Source organism: Haliotis cracherodii, unplaced genomic scaffold (genome assembly GCF_022045235.1).
Source record: "Haliotis cracherodii isolate W230 unplaced genomic scaffold, xgHalCrac1.p SCAF_1, whole genome shotgun sequence".
Classification (NCBI taxonomy): domain Eukaryota; kingdom Metazoa; phylum Mollusca; class Gastropoda; order Lepetellida; family Haliotidae; genus Haliotis; species Haliotis cracherodii.
Window position 1 is genome coordinate 72,637,018 of NW_027266264.1, and position 19,284 is coordinate 72,656,301.

The following is a 19,284-nucleotide window of genomic DNA, read 5'->3' on the forward strand; positions in this document are numbered from 1 at the left end:
ACAATTTCATTTGTTTGAGTTGTTTTTTTATGCCCTTGACAATTTTATTTGTTGACTGGGTTTTTTACCGTGATGATGAAAACTTACGTTCTATGTTGACATTGCTGTCAGACAATGATTGCACGAACTGTTTTGTTCTGTTATTTTACCAAAGTAAGTAATAGATATAAATCACTACCCTCCGCGAATAACCTCCGGCACTTTCATCTAAACAATAGCAGCAAGGTTATTTAGATGAACAGTTTATAAGCATACAATCATTCAGACAAGCAAAACATAAAGCAATGTTGTAATACCCAACCGTATTGTCCAAGGGAGGCTTACTCCAGTACATATCTACAAAGGCTTAAGGCTAATGTGTTTCACATACACAAATATTAGCAATATAAAGTTATTATAATCAGTGATGAATAGACAATGCCTTTTCAGAACAGTGCTCTAATGTAACGTATATTATATTGGGGATTACACTTTTGTAGTAAAGTACAAATTCTAGTACATTTTGGGGTGGATTCCCATCTGGGATTCGAACACATACTTTCAGAGTAAGGCACCTAATCGCCAGCACACAAAGTCAGCGACCTTACCTCTGGGCGCCGTTACGTTAGTTAGAGTCATCGACACTAAAAAAGGCTTATTCCAAAATTAGCATATTCCCCCCAAAAAAATAGAAAATATGATGCGGTTTCTCGGGATTTGAAATTGCAGACAGTTTTTTAAAAAAATTCTGAAATGTTGAATATTAATACAAGTATAACGCAAAGTCATTTCTAATCGTGCGCAAATAAGACGCTGACAAAGCACCACACGTCTTCTAAAGTGTTGACATGATCAAGACAATGGGTCGTTTAAAATGGGGATTAGCTTCGACGTTTACAAACTGTGATTCGCGTAAGACTTAAACAGATTATCCTTGCAGCGTTAAAATGAAATTAAGCCCAATTATCCTCTCGAGTATTGTTATCTAACATTCCCAAACCCTCAGGCAAGGAGATATCCTGGAGAAACACGTTACATAACCCGCCCAAAGCTGGTAGACCCCACTGATCAATAAGTCAAGTCAGTCATTGAGTGAAACCAACAATGTGTTTAGTTACATCTTAAGTGAGTCTTGAACCTTATTCAAACATTGGACCTTATCCTCTGTACTTTGCTCTGTAAACAAAGAGAATGGATAGATATAGACAGGGAAGGGAAGGTGAGAGGGCTCGGGTAGGGTGAAGGATACAGAGAAAAGTGAAGCTTGATGTATTGTTCATTTATTTTCTTGAAAAAGCGGTACAACCTTTGTCTCATACACTGAAACATATTTTGGGGGGATATTTTTTATGAAATTGTGTGCTCAGTTTTCACTGCAAAAAATTGTCCCCAAAAATATCCTTGATCCCTTTGTTATTTTGTCCTGTGTATAAAGGAGGCAACATGTGCTTGAATGCATTTGTTAAATTACATATCTCTTTGGACTTTTTATGGTGATGCAATGTGACAAAACATGTTCTAGAACAGGTTAACGTTTTAAAACAAATCAAAAGATAATAAAAATCAAACGAATGTGGACAACATTAAGGACAGGATTTATTGTGGAGTGATCACTTTCCTGCGTTGATAAACTGTAATATTCTTAAATTTATCGAAAAAAGAAAATCTCTTTTGAATTATGAATCAAAGTCAAAATTGAAAATAGTTGTCAAATGTATATACCTTAGCCCGTTCGTGTCAGTTGCCAAATACTTTCCACTTAAACTGAAGGCTGATGCAAGACTCCAGGCACTGTTTGTGTATAGGGCTCCACTGGAGATGTCTGTAGCTGATGCACTGTGTAATTAGCACGCACCAAAATAGACACCGTCAAGAGATTAGCTCTAGATGAATTATTAATGTCTCGCATTGTACTTCTGTGTCTCTTTATGTTTACTGAAAGGTTTGACGTACAAGATATTAATAATAGTTATCATTTAAAAAGCAAGATAATTTTTTTCATCAAAAGAAGTTTTTCCTTCCTTTTTTAACGCATTCGACCCCCTTGGTAACCAAGAAAGTTGTCATTAGTTTCATATACACAAAGGAAATCTTTCCACGTAGCATTTGTCAGACAACGGTATCTTATATGTTTGCACGGTAGAGAAATATGAGAGTAAATATTTAATATTTACATATCTCAATATGCAATACAATATGTATAAATGGATATACAACTTCAAAAATAGAACATTCAGATTCGAAGTTACCACTAAAAAAAGCCAAAATACATTTCATTCATAATAGCAATATGCCCGCATGTTCGGGTTGAATTATTCTCGCTAATGAATGTCTTACAAACTGTATTTGGTCCGTGCAATATTCCCATTTGGAAGCCTAGTCCCTATATTTATACACTGTCATAGCTGACGAAGCATGATCAGTGAAGTTAGAATGACAGCCGGCATTCTGTTGGAAACTGATCAATGCCGCACCGACAGCGAGCTCTGGTCCGCCTGAAGAAACACTAATTAAATAGAAACGGTGGCATTTGCACAGAGTTAATACTTATTCTGACCGTGACTTGTGGTAGATTTGCTTAAAATGTACTCCAATAACATTAATCAAGCGTATAATGAATGCCTTTCATGTTAAGTCTACAAGGATTTTATAATGTGGTTTTTGTAGATGTTTCAGCATGTCGTAATACACAATAAATATTTATGAAAGTAAATATGATTTGATTAAATGATTTGCGTAGGTAATTTAAGTACACATCGATACTCTACCGTCACGTGAAATGTAATATGTTGTCTTTTTGTTCAATACATTGACTGGATTTTTTTTTAAAGTGACATTTTTTTTCGAACTGAGCGACATTGATTGGTTTTATAACGGTCGCAATGGGCTATAGAAACTGCAACGCTCGCACAAGCTGGTAAACGCCTGTGCTCAGTATAGATTTTAAGCTTGGCACTGTTTCTACAATCACCTTTGTGAAATGTGACGCTTCACAAGCCGACACAACTCTTGTCACCACACTTAAATACTATCGGTATCAATCTCATGGTACAATGTGATTGAAACCTGTGTGGAAATTCAATAAGCACTGTCTACCTATTCCCACCCTGTGGCGAATTCGATGATCAACTGTGCGCGGAGCTCTGGGTCATGTATCGGTGTCCTTGCTGGCGACGTGCTCTAATGCCCGTCAAGAAGTTCGAGCTGGGCATGGAAATGTTCAAATGTCCTGGGGTCGAATGCAGCTTGTGTTGTTGTTTGGGTTGATCAATATCCCATGTTAAACGCAAATTGTTGAAGCGGGTTGATTTTTTTCCAGGTTCTTGGTCTCACGTGTGGAAACAATGTTTTTCTTTCAAGAAGGCAGTAACAGTTTCGTGGGTCATTTGAGAAGACACCATAACCGCTTCTCATTCTAAATTCATTACCTTAGAATTTCATTCGTTATCGCAATCACAAACGTTCATTTTACAACCCACATAGGATGGAATTGACTGAGTACACGGAGATAACGCATAAACTCACCTTCAATCAGATTTCACTTAATAGCCTGATTGTACTAAACTGCACAGCACTGGATATTAATGGGCGTTCCTTTCTTCATTAAACTGATTCAGCGTCAGTGGGTTTTTTATGTTTGGTAGTCATATAATGTGTTTGTCGTGTCGATCTGACGACTGAATCGTGACAGCATATGAATCCAGGAAAGTAAAAATCATTATTAAAGGTAATTGCTTATTCATACAGTGAACGATTCCACATACAATCTCAAGGTTTATGAACTATTAATATATTACTTTTCACAGGATAAGGCCCCATTAAGTATTTCGTTTCTTCTTTTTGAAAGAACAATGACACAGTGTCAAAACCCATCTCAGAGATATACAGTACCGGATACTGTCTTCTTTTAAAACATGTCTTTATAACGACGTGTTGATGCTGACTAAGCTTTTTTTGTAGTTGTCATTTGGTTACAACGCGAGAGGCGTTTACTTTAGGCTTAATCAGCAAGTCACCTCATACATACCGAACGTTAAAAAACACCTTGTTCTGACATACTACGAATGTTTCGTTGGCTGTTGGCTGGGCGCCAAGATGAGGTAATAACAATCGGCTCAGCTCCGACGGGATTTTATAGTCTGATAATAACAACCGGGGAGCTCAGATCCCTAAACGAAGCTAGCTCGGAATTGTTATGCAATGAGAGAGAGCGTTCAATTGTTCACGCTGTGTCAACTGTGGGATTCGGTCAATATAGATAAGAGGCAGATTAAACAGTTAAGCTAATTAAACATTGTCATTGGCCTTCAATGATATATACTAATTAACTGAAACCTTGTTTTAAGGATCGATAAGGCCACGACTGATATGTTGTAAATATGGTTGAAACTTGTTATTATGGCTGGCATTGTAAATATGGCAGACGGGGTCGTAAATATAGATGAAATTGTGGGAAATATAGTTGACAGGGTCGTAAATATAGCTGAAATTGTCGGAAATATAGTTGACATGGCCGTAAATAGGGCTGAATGTGTCGTGAATAATTTAGCTGCCGTACGGTTGAAACTATGGTGATATTTACCATGGTATACACGGATGAATTTATTGCTGATATTGATACGGTGGTAGACATTGTTGATACTTAGGGTGATCCCGTGGCCGCGTCATACCAAAAGATGTTGACAGTGATACCTGCTGTTACTCTATTTGATACTGGTCAGCTCGGAGTTACGACCCCACATCAACAGTCACATCTACAAATAGAACTAACCTAAATATGTATCACACAACAACCAGCAATTCAACGTAATTCACCATGCCACAAATAAATACGCGGGCCAGACTAGTGTCCTAATATGTGCAAACACTTCCATCTACACAAAAGGATTAAATGTACGTACTGGGAATGAACAAAGCAATTATGCGTTGCATTTTTTAAAAAAAAAGCAATGGCATTTAGAAAATTAGAAATATCCTCAGCATATCGCATGTAATCTTCTCCCATGATAGTTCATCTGTGTGTTTAATGTTAATGCGTGTATCTGTCACGCCAGCGTTTCCTATACATAATTGCCGGTTAATGTTCTACATACAGTAACATTATACGCCAAGTACGACAGGTTTCTATTTATACATGAATTTATATTTCGCATTATCATGCGAGATTAGTGTAGAGTTTCTTGAACTGGCTGACAGGACGCGTTTTGGAGTGAAAAAGCATTGTGAAAAGGCAATCAGTCTCAGGAGAAGGATTTACGTTCAAATGACACTTCCCTTGCAACACTGCACATAAAAAAATCAAAGAAATATTTTTTACGAAGCAGCGCATGCATAATTAAAGCGAAATATAGCGTCCTTCTAGAAGTGTCATGTGAAAACATTGAACAGTTGTTGAACATTAGAGCAGCATTTTTGCCCTCATTCATTCGAGAGATGTAACGTACATTGTTATGCCATTACACGTCTGGTAAAAGCATTGGAGCTCTACCGAAACCTGTCAGTCTGTCGCACTCAAGGGAAAAAGTTAAGCGAAGCCTGCGAAAACAACCTTGCATTCAGCTAACTCGCAGGTCTGTCGGTAGTTACTTGCGCTTAGTTTTTGTAAAACCAGTCCGGTTTGATGTAAAAACCACGATTTAAGAAATACAGACAGTAGAAGATATGACAAGCTGGTAAAAAAAGTCATGAGAATATTTAAGCACTTAAAGGCATTCTTAGTACAAATCCATAATGTTTTTTACGAGATTACAAAAATGATAAACTTGGGTTTCATTTTCAAAAAGACGTTGGCTGTTAAACTAATAAAACACAGATGGTATTCGGTTTTATTTTCATTCATAAATATGTCTAATTTTTGTAACACCTTAAAAAAAGAACGAAAACTTGGAATTGGAAACTGTTAGTTAACCCGAACTGAAACTTCCGCTTAAAAAACAATTCCTCGCAGATGAAATTATGGTATCCTAGATACACTGCGGTGTGTATTTTGGCTTGGAAAAAGATTAGATATAATGACATGTATGTAATATTTCAAAATCGTGGGAGAGAGAGGGTGAGAAAGTGATTGCATGGCATGTGTTCGTTCTGTGTGCATGGGCGCATTTGGGAGCAATGAGGGATGTCGATAAAAGTCCTACCAGACCTGCCAATTCGCCGTTGCACTGCTCTCGGATAGGGTTGTGTAGCAGCCGGGCAAGGTTAACAGACGCCATGTGTCTAATATCTAGATCTGCTGCTCGGAAAGAGCTTCATTTAAACATTTCTAAATTTAAAGGGTGTAGTCCTGTCGAGTAACATCGAAGTTTTTTGTCACAGGTGGCGCCATCAGAATAATTGACCAATTAAATCAAATTATAAACTACTGTACTAAGAGAAAGACAGACATGCAGATCGAAAGACAGACACAGCGAGAGAAAAGAGAGTTAAATGAATGGATCTACTGGATACAGAGGAACATTGGGCTACACTATATACCGCATAGCACAACGGATGTGATTAAGTCTTTTAATTCAGCAACACCCTTCCTCAGAACACCAACTTCCTTTATCTTAGGAATGGCACAATGTCTCCAAGAAATCATCATAGAAATAATACAACTATTTCTTTGAAGTGTGACAAATGCGCAAGTTCTGCATTCTGAGTGCATGAGTGCGCGGCCCAAACATAACGTGCAGCAGATTCTCACATGCTTCGAATGGACGTTTAAGTGCGCTCGAATTATAACTCTTTCATGGGCGCAATCAATCCACTAAACCAATAAGTAGAAACACTTGCATACACGTGAAAGAAAAAACAAGCAACTGCCATTTTGCCTTGGGCTGAGCCTGTAGAATTCTCCACATTAGGCGGTGTAAACCCGTTATTAGTCGTGACCGTGGTGTTTATGACTGCACTGCACCACATGCTTGAGTAATCTCTAACACAAACTTTCATCATTGGATGAAAGCGGCTTTTGCCTTTGTTTAGTGGCTGATGTGTTCAGCTAAGTATGAACAACGTGCCATTGATGATAGGAAACGTTCTTTGGATATGCCCAATGGGGGTTGAATCTGCTCTGACAGGACATGTTTGGCAGCGATGGTCATATAATATATTTGCTGGAAAAGTTAAAACGTTTTTGACAAATTGGTTGCTCAGGATAAAGATTTAATTGCAGTGGGAAAATATTTTGGAAAAAAAAATAAAAAGAGATACACATGGGATTATTGTGGATTTAGTGAGTTCATATTTCTAATCACTTTACCCGAAATTCAATAATTTGTTTGATTGGGTTAATATTTCATTTATTTCACCAGCAGCGATGATGGTTAAATGTCTTTAAAACAGTGTTTTCAATTGGTTATCAAATATTGACGCGGTTTGTTTTATTGCCAACGTCGTTTTGAAAGAAAACATCGATAACAACCACATTTGTAACTGCTTACTCTAGCCTGTTCCGTCTACCCCTATTGTGATTCGACAACTGTCGATGTTTGTTCAAGCCCCTTCGTTTTTGTCTGGTTTGTGGAAAAAGCATATGCGTCACCGGAAACAAAATATATCAGTCTAACACACTCTCTGTTTTGATCTGTTTCAAGTGTATGCAATAAAACCAAAATACCCGCACTCAAGAGCCGCATTGAGCGAGTGCACAGGATAAATTCTAACCTACAGACGTGAGTCGTCTATTCTTAGCCCAGAATGCTTGAGTACAAGGAACGGTAACGTTTATATTCAATAGGTGTTGCCTAAATGAAAAGCGTCGGGTTTCAAAGCTGACATTTGTGGTTAAGTGTGACTAGCGTCAAGCACGGTTTATCTTATAGTGTACTTCATTGCTTGTAAGTAAAAGTAAACAATACACACAGCAGGCCATGAGACACTCCTATTATCTTGGCTTCCAACATGAAAAGAGACGTTATAATGTAGCTGAAACATTTTATTAAGAGGTATAGGGAAGTCGATAAATGTGTCTTGACGAGTCGTGACATATATATTGAACACACAATAATGACCTTAATATGTGCACAAGATTTATTCTGTGTTATTTTCATAAATAAAGAATACTCGCTCGTCAGATACGAGAACTATTCACTCGTTTCATAGAATTGGTATTACACGGGAGCTCATTTAGTATTTTATTTATTACTTGCCGTTTATTACCTTTTTAGAATTTGACTGTCGTGTGTAAATAGGCAGACATTTACGCGATCCACGGTATGATCCAATTGAGATAAGATAATAATACTTCAAAAAGGTCAAATGTTGATACTTATTAGTTTCATACCATTCATCGGCCCATCTTTAGAATTCAGGATCCGTTTCACAAAAGCTATCGTCGAGCTAAGATTTTTAATAACTCGCATATACGAGTTTCGTTGCGATACGATCGCCTTGTGGAACGGGGCCCTGCACCACAATGTTTACAATCACGTCACAATACCCTATGACGTAATTTGTGGAATTTTGTTGTAAGATCCACCAGCGAAACAATGCAATGTGACGTCAGCCTGGCAACAGGGTTGCTGTGGTCTTCAAGTGTGCACAACTCATCTCAGTGTTCTATTTTCATCTCTACACGCAATGTCGTTAACGTTGAGAGTTTTCAATGTTTGTTCGTGAAACTTTTTCCCGCAGTACATCAGCATTGGTATTACACAATTTGTAACACAGCTGTGTGTTTATTAAACAAGTAATCTCTTCACTGGCAAGTAATAATTATGTTTATTGACTGCATGGTACTAGACCTGCGCCATGACTGCGGAGTCTAAACCTGATAAACATAGGCAGTCTGAATCAGCATTAGAAAAAAAATAGAAAGACTTTTTTTGTGTACTAAAGGAATGGCGCCTTTGTCTCGATATACAGTTCAAGGCGGTACAAAAGACGGTACAACTTCATGGTTCCGGCACTCCGCTTGTCTTGATATACAAAAAGGTTTGTGATCATGAATATTTTAGATATATTTATGTGAAATTGTGTGCTCAGTCTCCACTATTCCACAAAATATTCATGATCCGTCATTTGTTGTTCAGTGTATATTCGACCGCCTCCGTGGTCCAGTGGTAGAGCGTTCGCCCGGAGAGCGGAAGGTCCGGGGTTCGATCCCGCGTCATTTCAAAAGACGTTAAAAGATGGTACTCGTAGTTACCCTGTCTGGCGCTCGGCATTAAGGGGCTAAAACAAGGACTGGTCGGCTCAGAGTCAGTATACTGTGTCTGAATGGGGTATTCATGTTAAACTGCGGCATGGTATCTCAGTGTGCTAGCACTATATATCGGCATCAGCCCGGACAAGTACAAGCAGACACACGTGCATGTACGTCGCTATATAAGTGCAATAATCTTGGACGCGACGTTAAACCCAATTTCACCTCACCTCACCTCAGTGTATATTCGATGGCCAAAAGACTGAGTGAACGAGTTTTCACTGTATGTTCATATCATATGTTCATTTTTTACATGATCTTTTATTTCATCACCCCATACGAAGAAGAATTGAACTGCTTATCATTACAGAAGCTGTATGCAGACTGAACCTACTCACCTACATGACTCACATCCTACTATTGTATATGGTATTGCTTTATGTTACAGGTGTTTAGTCAGGGAGGAACAAGCAACGCACCGGTATACCGAGTGCGTTTTGCTCAACTGCGAATGGACTGTTATAACACGGCTGCAGGATGAGGAGCCAAGGACTGTGTCTGCTCCCCAGGCAGTTTAACTTGTTTCATCATCCAGGAGTTATCGCTGGGGCGAGATCACGCGAAATCTCTACAATGAATTTGCATCACAATGCTTTGCAGGCCATTGTGATGTCATTGGTTACCATGACGTCAGAAACAAATGACATCGCTTTTCTTTCTGTCACTGAAGCTTGTTAGCGCTACATTAGACTTACATCTAGTCTCTGAAATGAACATATCGTACAGAAAAAAAACCAGTTGTTCAGTTATCTTAATAAAAATATAATAAAAAGGAGCCCAGTGACTCTCTTCATTTTCAGTTACTGCAATGATCTAGACTTGCCAAACATTATAGACTTGCATGGGCTGTATTTGATATATATTTGTATCATGGGCTGTAAGACAGACTAGCGCTACATTAAACATGTGGGCAGAATTATTTGGGATGGTAAATAGAATCTTACCCTTGTGTTTGATATCAACATCAACACTCGTCGAAAATAGTTAAAAGCCTTGGCAGGCCTCAAAGTTTAATACGTTTTTTACTCGTGTTGATGTACATGTATTTGATCTCAAAAGATACAAGAGTAAGAGTCTCTGTTTAGCCTCCCAACCACAGCTCTGTGCTGTTGATTCCATCGTTCACCTGGAGAACGTATTTTTAGAGGCTGTATACTGTATGTCTCCTACATAAACTAAGTGATATTTTTTTCTTTAAAAAACATCATTTGTGCATCTTTACAGTTTGGCCAGGGTACTTGTGTTATCTTCAAAGTTAAACTTAATCCTTGTTCTCTCAGATTGTATTAGTGAGTGAGTGAGGATTCGGGTATAGCTTGAAAGTCATAACCATTATTATGCTCATACTACCGGGTCTTAGATATGGATAAGAGCTAAACATAACCAGTTAGATATGGAAAGGAGCTAAACAGCAAATTAGATATGAGATAAACATGACCAGTTCGATCTTAATTAGATCTAAACAAAACCACCAGATATTGAGTAGACCTAAACAAATATGAGATAAACATAACCACTTATTTATGGATAAGAGCTAAACATAACCAGTTGGATATGGAGTAGAGCTAAACATAACCAGTTAGATATGACATAAACAAAACCAGTCAGATATGAGATAAATAATAGCCAGTTAGATATTGAATAGAGCTTAAACATCAGCCGTTAGATATGAGCTATAAAATAACCAGTCAAACATGGAGAAGAGCTAAACATAACTAGTTGAACTATGATAATAGTTTCAGTCTTCATGTTGGCAGGAAATCCTTTGTGTTCAGCGGAGGTATGCCGATAATCTGGAACAGACGGATATAAACACTGGATGGCTTTGCGTTCTTGATTAGTTTTGTGTTTTTGTTCCTTTTTATTTCATTAAATTATCATGTTTCTCCTCTGGTTGAAACATTCCTTGCATCATGCTTAAACAGTTATTACGTACTGTTTATTTTGTTAAGTTCTCATTTGTCATATCGAGGTCCTCCCCGTGTATATGCTGTGATGGGCGTTCCGTTTGGAAAATGAGTTCATATTGAGTTATGTAAAATATGCTGTATTTGCAGTACAAACTTGACCCTGCCCCGTGAAAGTGTTTTGCACAATAACATATCTTGAAGCCATGGGCGCGTTTGTGGTAATGATTGTTTCACTGTTAATCCAAGACTGATTCTTCAACACCAATAAATATATTTAGCTAATTGGTGTAGCATCAAGAGTATTCGTTATTCCTTGCGCATCGTGCGTCATTAAAAGTTTCTGAAATGAACACAAAGGACACTTGGCTGAATGCCAATGGCGCATTTCAGAGCTGTTCATTGTTCTCAAGCTGCCTTAATCTTTATTGTCGCATGTTTATGACTGAACACTAGTTTCTTCGGTAAAGTGTTATTCAATACTGAAAAGGTTCAATACCTAAATTTGCAATGCTCAATTATTGTTAAAGATTGGATGTTCAAAGGAGTGCGAGTCCAGGTTACAAACATCTATTTAAAGACTCTGAATCACCTTCAAAGTCTCCGAATGATATTGTCCCTGATGTTGAATGTTCGGGTTCAAAAAATTCCAAAATCTAATCTTCAAAATTTCAGCTCGACCGCGTGCACAATGACCATGCCTCGGCACATGTGTGTTCTGTATGTGTGTGGGCCTGTACTTCACACACTGACTATCCTGCCTCGCGGCATGTGAAGTTTCCCAGCTCGACAGTAAAAACATGGTAAAATCCTTCCCACAAAAACCAGTCATCCTAGGGCAAACCATTCAAATCCTTAAAAGATCCCAGATACCGAAGAAGTTTCCATTTCACTGAATTCTCATTTGGGTTTACATCTTTCAAGGAAAAAACAATTACGACCTAAAAGACAAAAAGTGAATATTTTACACGCTTTCGAAGAAATTGGATCTGAAAAGAGACGCAGAAGGTCGGATTGCATAAGGCGCTGCAAGTAGCCCCGCCATCGACCGCGTCTGATTGCTTGACTCTATTGTTCGGTGGCGGCTAGGGAGCGGGTTGTTGGGAAGTTGGATGTAATACTACCTGCTAAAGTGTTTGAAGTACCCTTAGGAAGTGAATATTAACAGACCTGTCTGGCTGATAGGTTTAGAACAGTTTCTGTTTTATCAATCTCGGTGAAGATTGCCATCACACCCAGATTCTGTGATGGGAGTTATTTTAGTTCACATGGTCATGTGTAGTTCCTAACAAGGAGAGTGTGCGTGCCATTCTATCAATCTCTTTATCTGATCTTATAGCATAGCACATGGAACTGTCTAATCCTCAAGACTGTATAAAAGGGGGCATCATGATATAAATCCACCTCATAGGTCGGACAAACAACTAGATTTGGGTAAAAGCAACTATAGACCTTCCTGATTTTCACTGGTCTCCGACTAGTGGTCACATGTTGAAAATGAACGATGAAACCAATGGTTTTATTTCATATCATCTTAAATATCATGTTCAAACACATATATTTATCCGAGGTCAAATCCTTTCCAGGAGTAATTATCTTTCCATATGTCTCTGTGGAATTCAACTGACCCTTACCTCTGGCCCCTCACAACACAAAAGCCAGGCCTTGATTTCCACCTAACCATATTACCCCAAAGCTTCGATAAATCACCCTGTCGTTTCAAAGTTAATATCTGGTGGCACTGAATAAGCAAATAAATTAACTTTCAAAGGATTGACACTCGTGAAGGATTTATTTCAGAGCAGAGACTGGATATCCTTAGGTTATCAGCGTCTTTGGAGGAGCATGGCTTGAGGAAGGTAATTAAAGGCCTTCCAGGTGGCGAAATGTCACTGTAAGAGCAACCTCATAAAAACAACATGCACTGTGTGTAGATCTCAATAAAGTTTGTTTATTATACAAACAATGTAGAACTCATTCAAGCAACTTAATGGGCACTGGGGCCCTCAACGGGTGGCAAAATGATGAAATCTTGACTAATGATTAATGTGCCTAGCTCACAACAGCCATACATATATACACACCCACTCACACCATTCACACTGGCAAAACATTCTAAATGTAAAAACAATAGAATAATACACAAATAAAACGTCTCTTTTTTCTGATGTACATACTACAGCAAAGCTCTATGGCCTATAGACTTATATGAGGATATATAAACTGGCTCTACTTGCCAGGGAACAAATAGTACGAGCTGCCACAGAAATCCACTCGAACACAACCACCACAAATAGTGACGGCCATATTGAAGTTATTTCAAACAAGCCTGTATGGGGTGGTCCCTTGGAAAGAAAAAATGTTTCATGATGTTATGCACTGGTAAATAAGTGACATTAGTCAGTCGATTGATGTTTTCATTACACCTTGCATTCTTCAAACAAATCATGATGAAAGCAAGCACGTGTCTCTAGCACAGCACTGCCTCCGATAACACATTGTGAAGCCCCTCTCCAAGGGACGAGTGCGGGTAACACCATAGAACTGTGAGTTACAATAAAATGCTGTTTGTTTTTCCTGAACACAAATGTACACAGTTCTAGAGAAACAGGACCCACGTGTGATTAGAACCACACAGAGTTCACAGATAGCCCAGGGCCCATTGTTTGGAGTCCTACTCAGGGTAAGCTCACACTTTCAGAAAGGAAGATAAAATGGCTGTCATACCACCAGCTCCCCAGGCCACGACAGACAAACCGGTATATCATTCCTCCTTCAAACTGGCACCCTGTGTATAGAGTTACATGTCCCACAGTAGAGGATACGCTATATGCTTCACCGGCAATATATTATTGTCCAAATATCCCAATATGAGCACACTCAGTCCATCCTCGATAGTCCGGGGCTTGTCCAAAACAAGTTTTGTTCCTGTAAATTGTTCACAGTCATTTCTTGTCCAATATGTATGTAATCCCAGTCCTTTAATCATTTATTCACAGTGTGATAGAGATAAGTCTCCACAACGTATAATATTCAATATTCAATTATTTAAACTGCTCCTGCAGTTTAAGTGTGTGATCAAAGTTTAAGCATCCACAGTCCCTGGCTGATTAAATTTCACAGCACAGTATTTGAAATGTGCCCATTTAGATTATGGCAGTAATAAAACATTTATGCACAAGTCAATTAGGACATAAAATATTATTCCTCCCCAGAAGGATGATATACTTGAATTGGCTAGCTGCCAATTCTTCAAGCGTTTCTCTGCAGGCATTGCGCCTTCTGCACCAAATGTAATGTTTTATCACAATATTCGCCCCTGGATCTTGTTTACAGACCACACAGCACTCTTTAATACCAATCCACAATGAAACCAGGTCGATTCAAAATCAAATTCAATCATTTTCATCGCAAACTTGATTTGCCACTTGCTCAACAATCTCTTAAACTTTAATGGAATCCAAATAAATAAGCTTATCACTTAATGCTGGGATCATTTTCCATGTCAGAAGTAGGTCCATCAAATTCCACAATTTGCATGCAACACATCCATCAGCGTAGATTATCCACAGGGTAATATGGTACTCCATTATCCATCAATCTTGTCAATTCGTGATGTTTTCAATTCCACTTTTATATTCTACCAAACCATATTTGGAGGTTAGGTTTCACTTTTACATCTTTCCATGCCCTTATTTGGAGTTGTATGGATGCTGCATGGCGGCAGTTGCAGCAGCTGAATGAGACATCAACATTGGAGCTGTAATGAAAAGAAGACAATTAAGAATAATGCTGAGCATTCATTCTAAAATAAAATTAATTTCCAATTTATTACCTCAACTGATTGAAAAAAGCCATGAAAGCATTTCAAAATAATCGGATAAAGAAGTGCAAGGTTCACTGACAGTATTGATTACCAAATGTTAACTGGGATATTAAAATTATGTTTCATTTGATATTTAGTTAAAAAACTGAAAGTCTTTCTTCCCTGGTTTGGGATAATGAGTTGATAGAAGTATTGATACACAAAGGTGGACTCCAACTCACATTAGCCACTTGTCCTTATTATATTACATGTAGAAAAAAATCAATTAAGATAGCAATCCTACCAATACCTTAATCATTTAAAAAAAGAATCGTGTACTATTGCTTGTTTCTAACATGATATTGTGTGGTAAAGTATATAACAAATTAAAAATATATGTATATTACTAAAAAGAAGTATAAGAACACCCAATTCTTTCACATTACATCAGTTGATCTGTCATGGCAGGACAGATTAACTATAGTAATATGAAAGAATCAGATGTTCTTTAATTTCCTTTGAGTAGTATATAATGCTAGGAAAGAAATGGAATTTTTGAAAGAGACAAAGCCTACAATAGCTAATGTTGAGTAGTGGTAAGAATATAACAATCTAAGCCCTAAAGAGGAAAGTTGATCATTATTTCTGCCTTCTGGGGCAGGTTACTTGAAACTGAGCAGGAAGTGTTAGGTCAGAACAGTGACAGGAATCCGGCAAGTGAGCCAGAAGGCCTTGACAATGGAGGAAAAAGCACTTGGTAAAAGCACCTACTCCATTGCGGTGGATTCGTCTCTTGCCAAGATCAAATTAACACATGTCAGTCTACAATCAATGTCTCCTTGATTTAACACTCTACCAACTTGACAAACATGCAGTCCTATCAAGTCTGCTTCGGTGTTAGCAAAATTACAACACATGCAGAGAATAATCAATAAGTCGACACTGACAGTGCCTTCGTGTGTGACTTATTCATCAGCTCTGTTCACACAAAAGCATACAAAAACCATCCTCTCGTCATAGCATTCCGCATACAGAACATGTTTACTGATTGATGAAACATTAACTGTGTCTTTGGATACGACAACTGCCTGTTTTAAATCCTCTACGCTAACTCATCATTCAGACGATGTTTGGAAGTATGTTTTTTAATGTAAAGCTGATGGCGAAGGCAATATGGTGATATGCAATAGTATGCAGTGGAAGGTTGAGGCCCGAGCATTAACAATAACACCCTAGCGCTACTGGAAACCTGACTTCCCTCCCAAAATAAAAATGTCTTCCCATAACAAATCGTTAGTTTGTACAAGCCAGAGAACATAGGAGTTGAAAGGAAAGTGGGTGTTGAGCCTCAGGGCACCTGCCAGCCAAATGAATGTACTTGGTAAGTGTTTATTTTAAATGTGATCCCTGGACTGGTTGGTGGGATGGGGAGCTTGTGATTGCTTCCATTGCAGCCTACTGGGCCTGGTGTCAGTGCATGGAGCTCGCTCATCACTCACTGGTCTGGCTGGTGTTGAGTGTCAGAGAAGCAAGTGTTGTGCTTTCGAATTATGTAACCCAGGTTTACAGTACTATCAAATTATGTTGCTAAGGGATAGTGAACTGGATGAAGAGAACATGGTGAACATACAGTAATCTAACCCAGATTGTGGAAAAAGATAGTTGGCTGTAATGTGTGAAAATGTAAAGGATTATTTACTAAAAATAACACTCATGATAATACTAAAAATAAACAGTATTTCTCTTCACTTAAGGCAATTCCTTTTTTTGGAAAGAAAGAGCATATTTCTTTACCCTGAAATCAGCCATTAGTTTATCTTCACCACTATTTACCATGTAAATGGAAAAAAAACAATCATTCACCAACTGAGGGCAGAGAGGGTATACTATCATCATCAGTACACAAAAATCTTCCAAACTCTCAAATCAACTCAAAATTCCAGATCCCTGAGCACAAAACCAGCACAAAATGCACCGAGCTATTATAGCCCACTATTTAAAGTCCATGTTTAAGTATGGGAGCTGGCACCAGAATCATGTTGTGGAAATGGCCCCTGGTGCATAGATCAGACAAAACATTCAGAAACAAAGGCATGATTAGAAAACCATTTCTTCCAGTTTATCAAAAATGAGACTAGACTGTTATTCTATCTGTACCCATCCAGACACCACATGGATGAACAGTCCATTTCAGCTCCCAATCTGCACTCCAAAGTCTAAACCAGTGAATATCCTATTCTAGAAATAATAGGCCCCAGACATGTGCTGTAGGCTTGAGTAACACGAGAACATCAGATGGATATGATAAGTGGCCCTCTTGCACACAGCCCTTCTGACAGGATATACTGCCTGATAAGCTCTCTTACCACCATTTCAACATGTAATATGGGCGGAGCATCTAGTTGTGATAATATCCAGCTTGTTACAGCATTTCCACAGTTTCCCTCCTCATCAGATGAAAAGGACCAGGGCCTCAGTTTATTTATCTCATAAGTGAAACATAATTATTGCTGTTCAAGGCAAATATCAAGGCTGCAACAAAGACCTTTCCTTTCATCTTTGGTTTCCGGACGTATGTTATTACAGACAGCAAATAAACCACATCCCATTTCATCTGCGTCTATTTGCGTTGATAATTCAATTTGTGCTCCAATTCATGTTTGCTGGATATTTGAACTTGATAAATTCAGAGGTAGTATAATCAAAAGAATCTTCTGGGCATGATACTGAATCATATTTGCATCTGATGATTAAGACCCTATCTGTCGATTATTAATTACAAAAAAGCATTTTCTCGTGAATTGTAATATTTTCTGTGTAGAAATGCTTCATTTTTTAACCCGTATGCTAATGGTGTCAAATATACAGTAGATCCTGTAAGATAAGATAAGATAAGATAATATTTATTGCAGAATCGTTCCATTACGGGACAGATGCAATTTTAAGAGACAAAACATTATGATCAATATAAACATATATATAGACATACATAATTTACATTCCTGTAGACACAAACAAAATAATCAATATTATATATGTGATGATATTCTTTTTTATACATAAAATTGTCAACGGTTGATTATGGAGGGGTATTTATTGTTTGAAATTATAGATGTGGAAACAAATGCAGTTGATATTGACTGCTTCATTATTTGATAGGATGTATTGAAATAATTTATCTTCATGACTGTGGACATTTACATTTACATTTTGTCTAGATAATTTTCCAAAGAGTATATTTCTTTCTCGAGTGTGTTTAATACAGTGAAGTAAGTAATGTTTTTCGTTATCAATGATTGAACATGTAGAGCATAGCCTCTGATGTAGTGGGGTTGGTGGCTTTGTGTGTCTTCCAAGTTCAATATTTAATTTATGGTTACTTAATCTTAGTTTAGAAAAGTGAACTCGATATTTTTTTACTTTACAGTGACTGAGATAAGGTTCTAATTTTATTTCATTTTTAACTATCCTATATGTCCTAAGTTTGTTTCCTGTGCCTCTTGTTGTATTTACATCTTGGAGAGATTCCTTGAAGAGGGAGTTGAATTTAGATTTGATTGTCTCTTTAAATATCGGTGATAGGAAAGCTGAAATGCTCAAATTGTGTTTTCCTAAGAACAGATTTAGCTGGTAAACCCATCCTAATCGTTTTTTCACCAAATATGTACTTTCTGTAAAAGCGTTCTGAAGTATTATGTTTTTGGAAGAACAGACATGGTGATAAAAATTTGCTATTTTGATTAATACTGTGTAGATAAGGGGGTAGAGTCCTAGTTCAGCTCGGCTTGCCCAGTTATGTGTTGTTTTGTTGACACCTAATATGGATTTACAAAATTTGAGCTGCAGTTTTTCGGGGATAAATGAATCACAGTTGTTCAGTAGGATTGATTCTACACCCCAGATTTCACTATTATATAAAATTACTGGCTCGATTAGTGTCTTAAATAGTTTGCAAGCAAGAGCTATTGGTATATCTTGGTTAAAAATGGTGGACTGAAGCTTGTGGTAGGCCCCTAGGCCTTTTTTCAAGAGAGGTTTAGCGCTGTTTTTAAGTTTACCATTTGCTTCGAAGCGTATTCCTAAATAGTTATAACTATTTGTAACTAGTATTTTTGTATCACCCATGGTCCAAGTATTCTTTTCTTCTGTTTTAATTGATTGTCCAAACACTACAACATTTGTTTTATCACTATTCCTGTATGCGGAACTAAATTGGATGTTTAACCATGACATCATGACCTGACAAAACCTTGTTTAAATGGCATGTTTGGCTCAACAAATGATTAACTGGGTTTAAAATCAAACAACACTTAGGACTACACCTAAGGTATACACATCACCAATTCAACAGGAAGCTGAACACACTGAACAATTTCAATTAAGTTGATACCGGCAGCGGGTACTGT

The 19,284-nt window shown here is 37.8% G+C and overlaps 1 protein-coding gene across 4 annotated transcripts in view; it reads right to left on the reverse strand.

The window, feature by feature from the left end:
• Positions 1–13,058: 13,058 nt before the first annotated feature.
• Positions 13,059–19,284, reverse strand: part of LOC139469429 (zinc finger protein 608-like) — a 29,501-nt gene continuing 23,275 nt past the window's right edge. For all 4 annotated transcript variants that reach the window (XM_071251632.1, XM_071251781.1, XM_071251708.1 and 1 more), the window contains exon 6: positions 13,059–14,833. In XM_071251632.1, the coding sequence (XP_071107733.1) occupies positions 14,766–14,833 (68 nt within the window). In that variant the 3' untranslated portion in view covers positions 13,059–14,765. The remainder of the gene's footprint in view (positions 14,834–19,284) is intronic.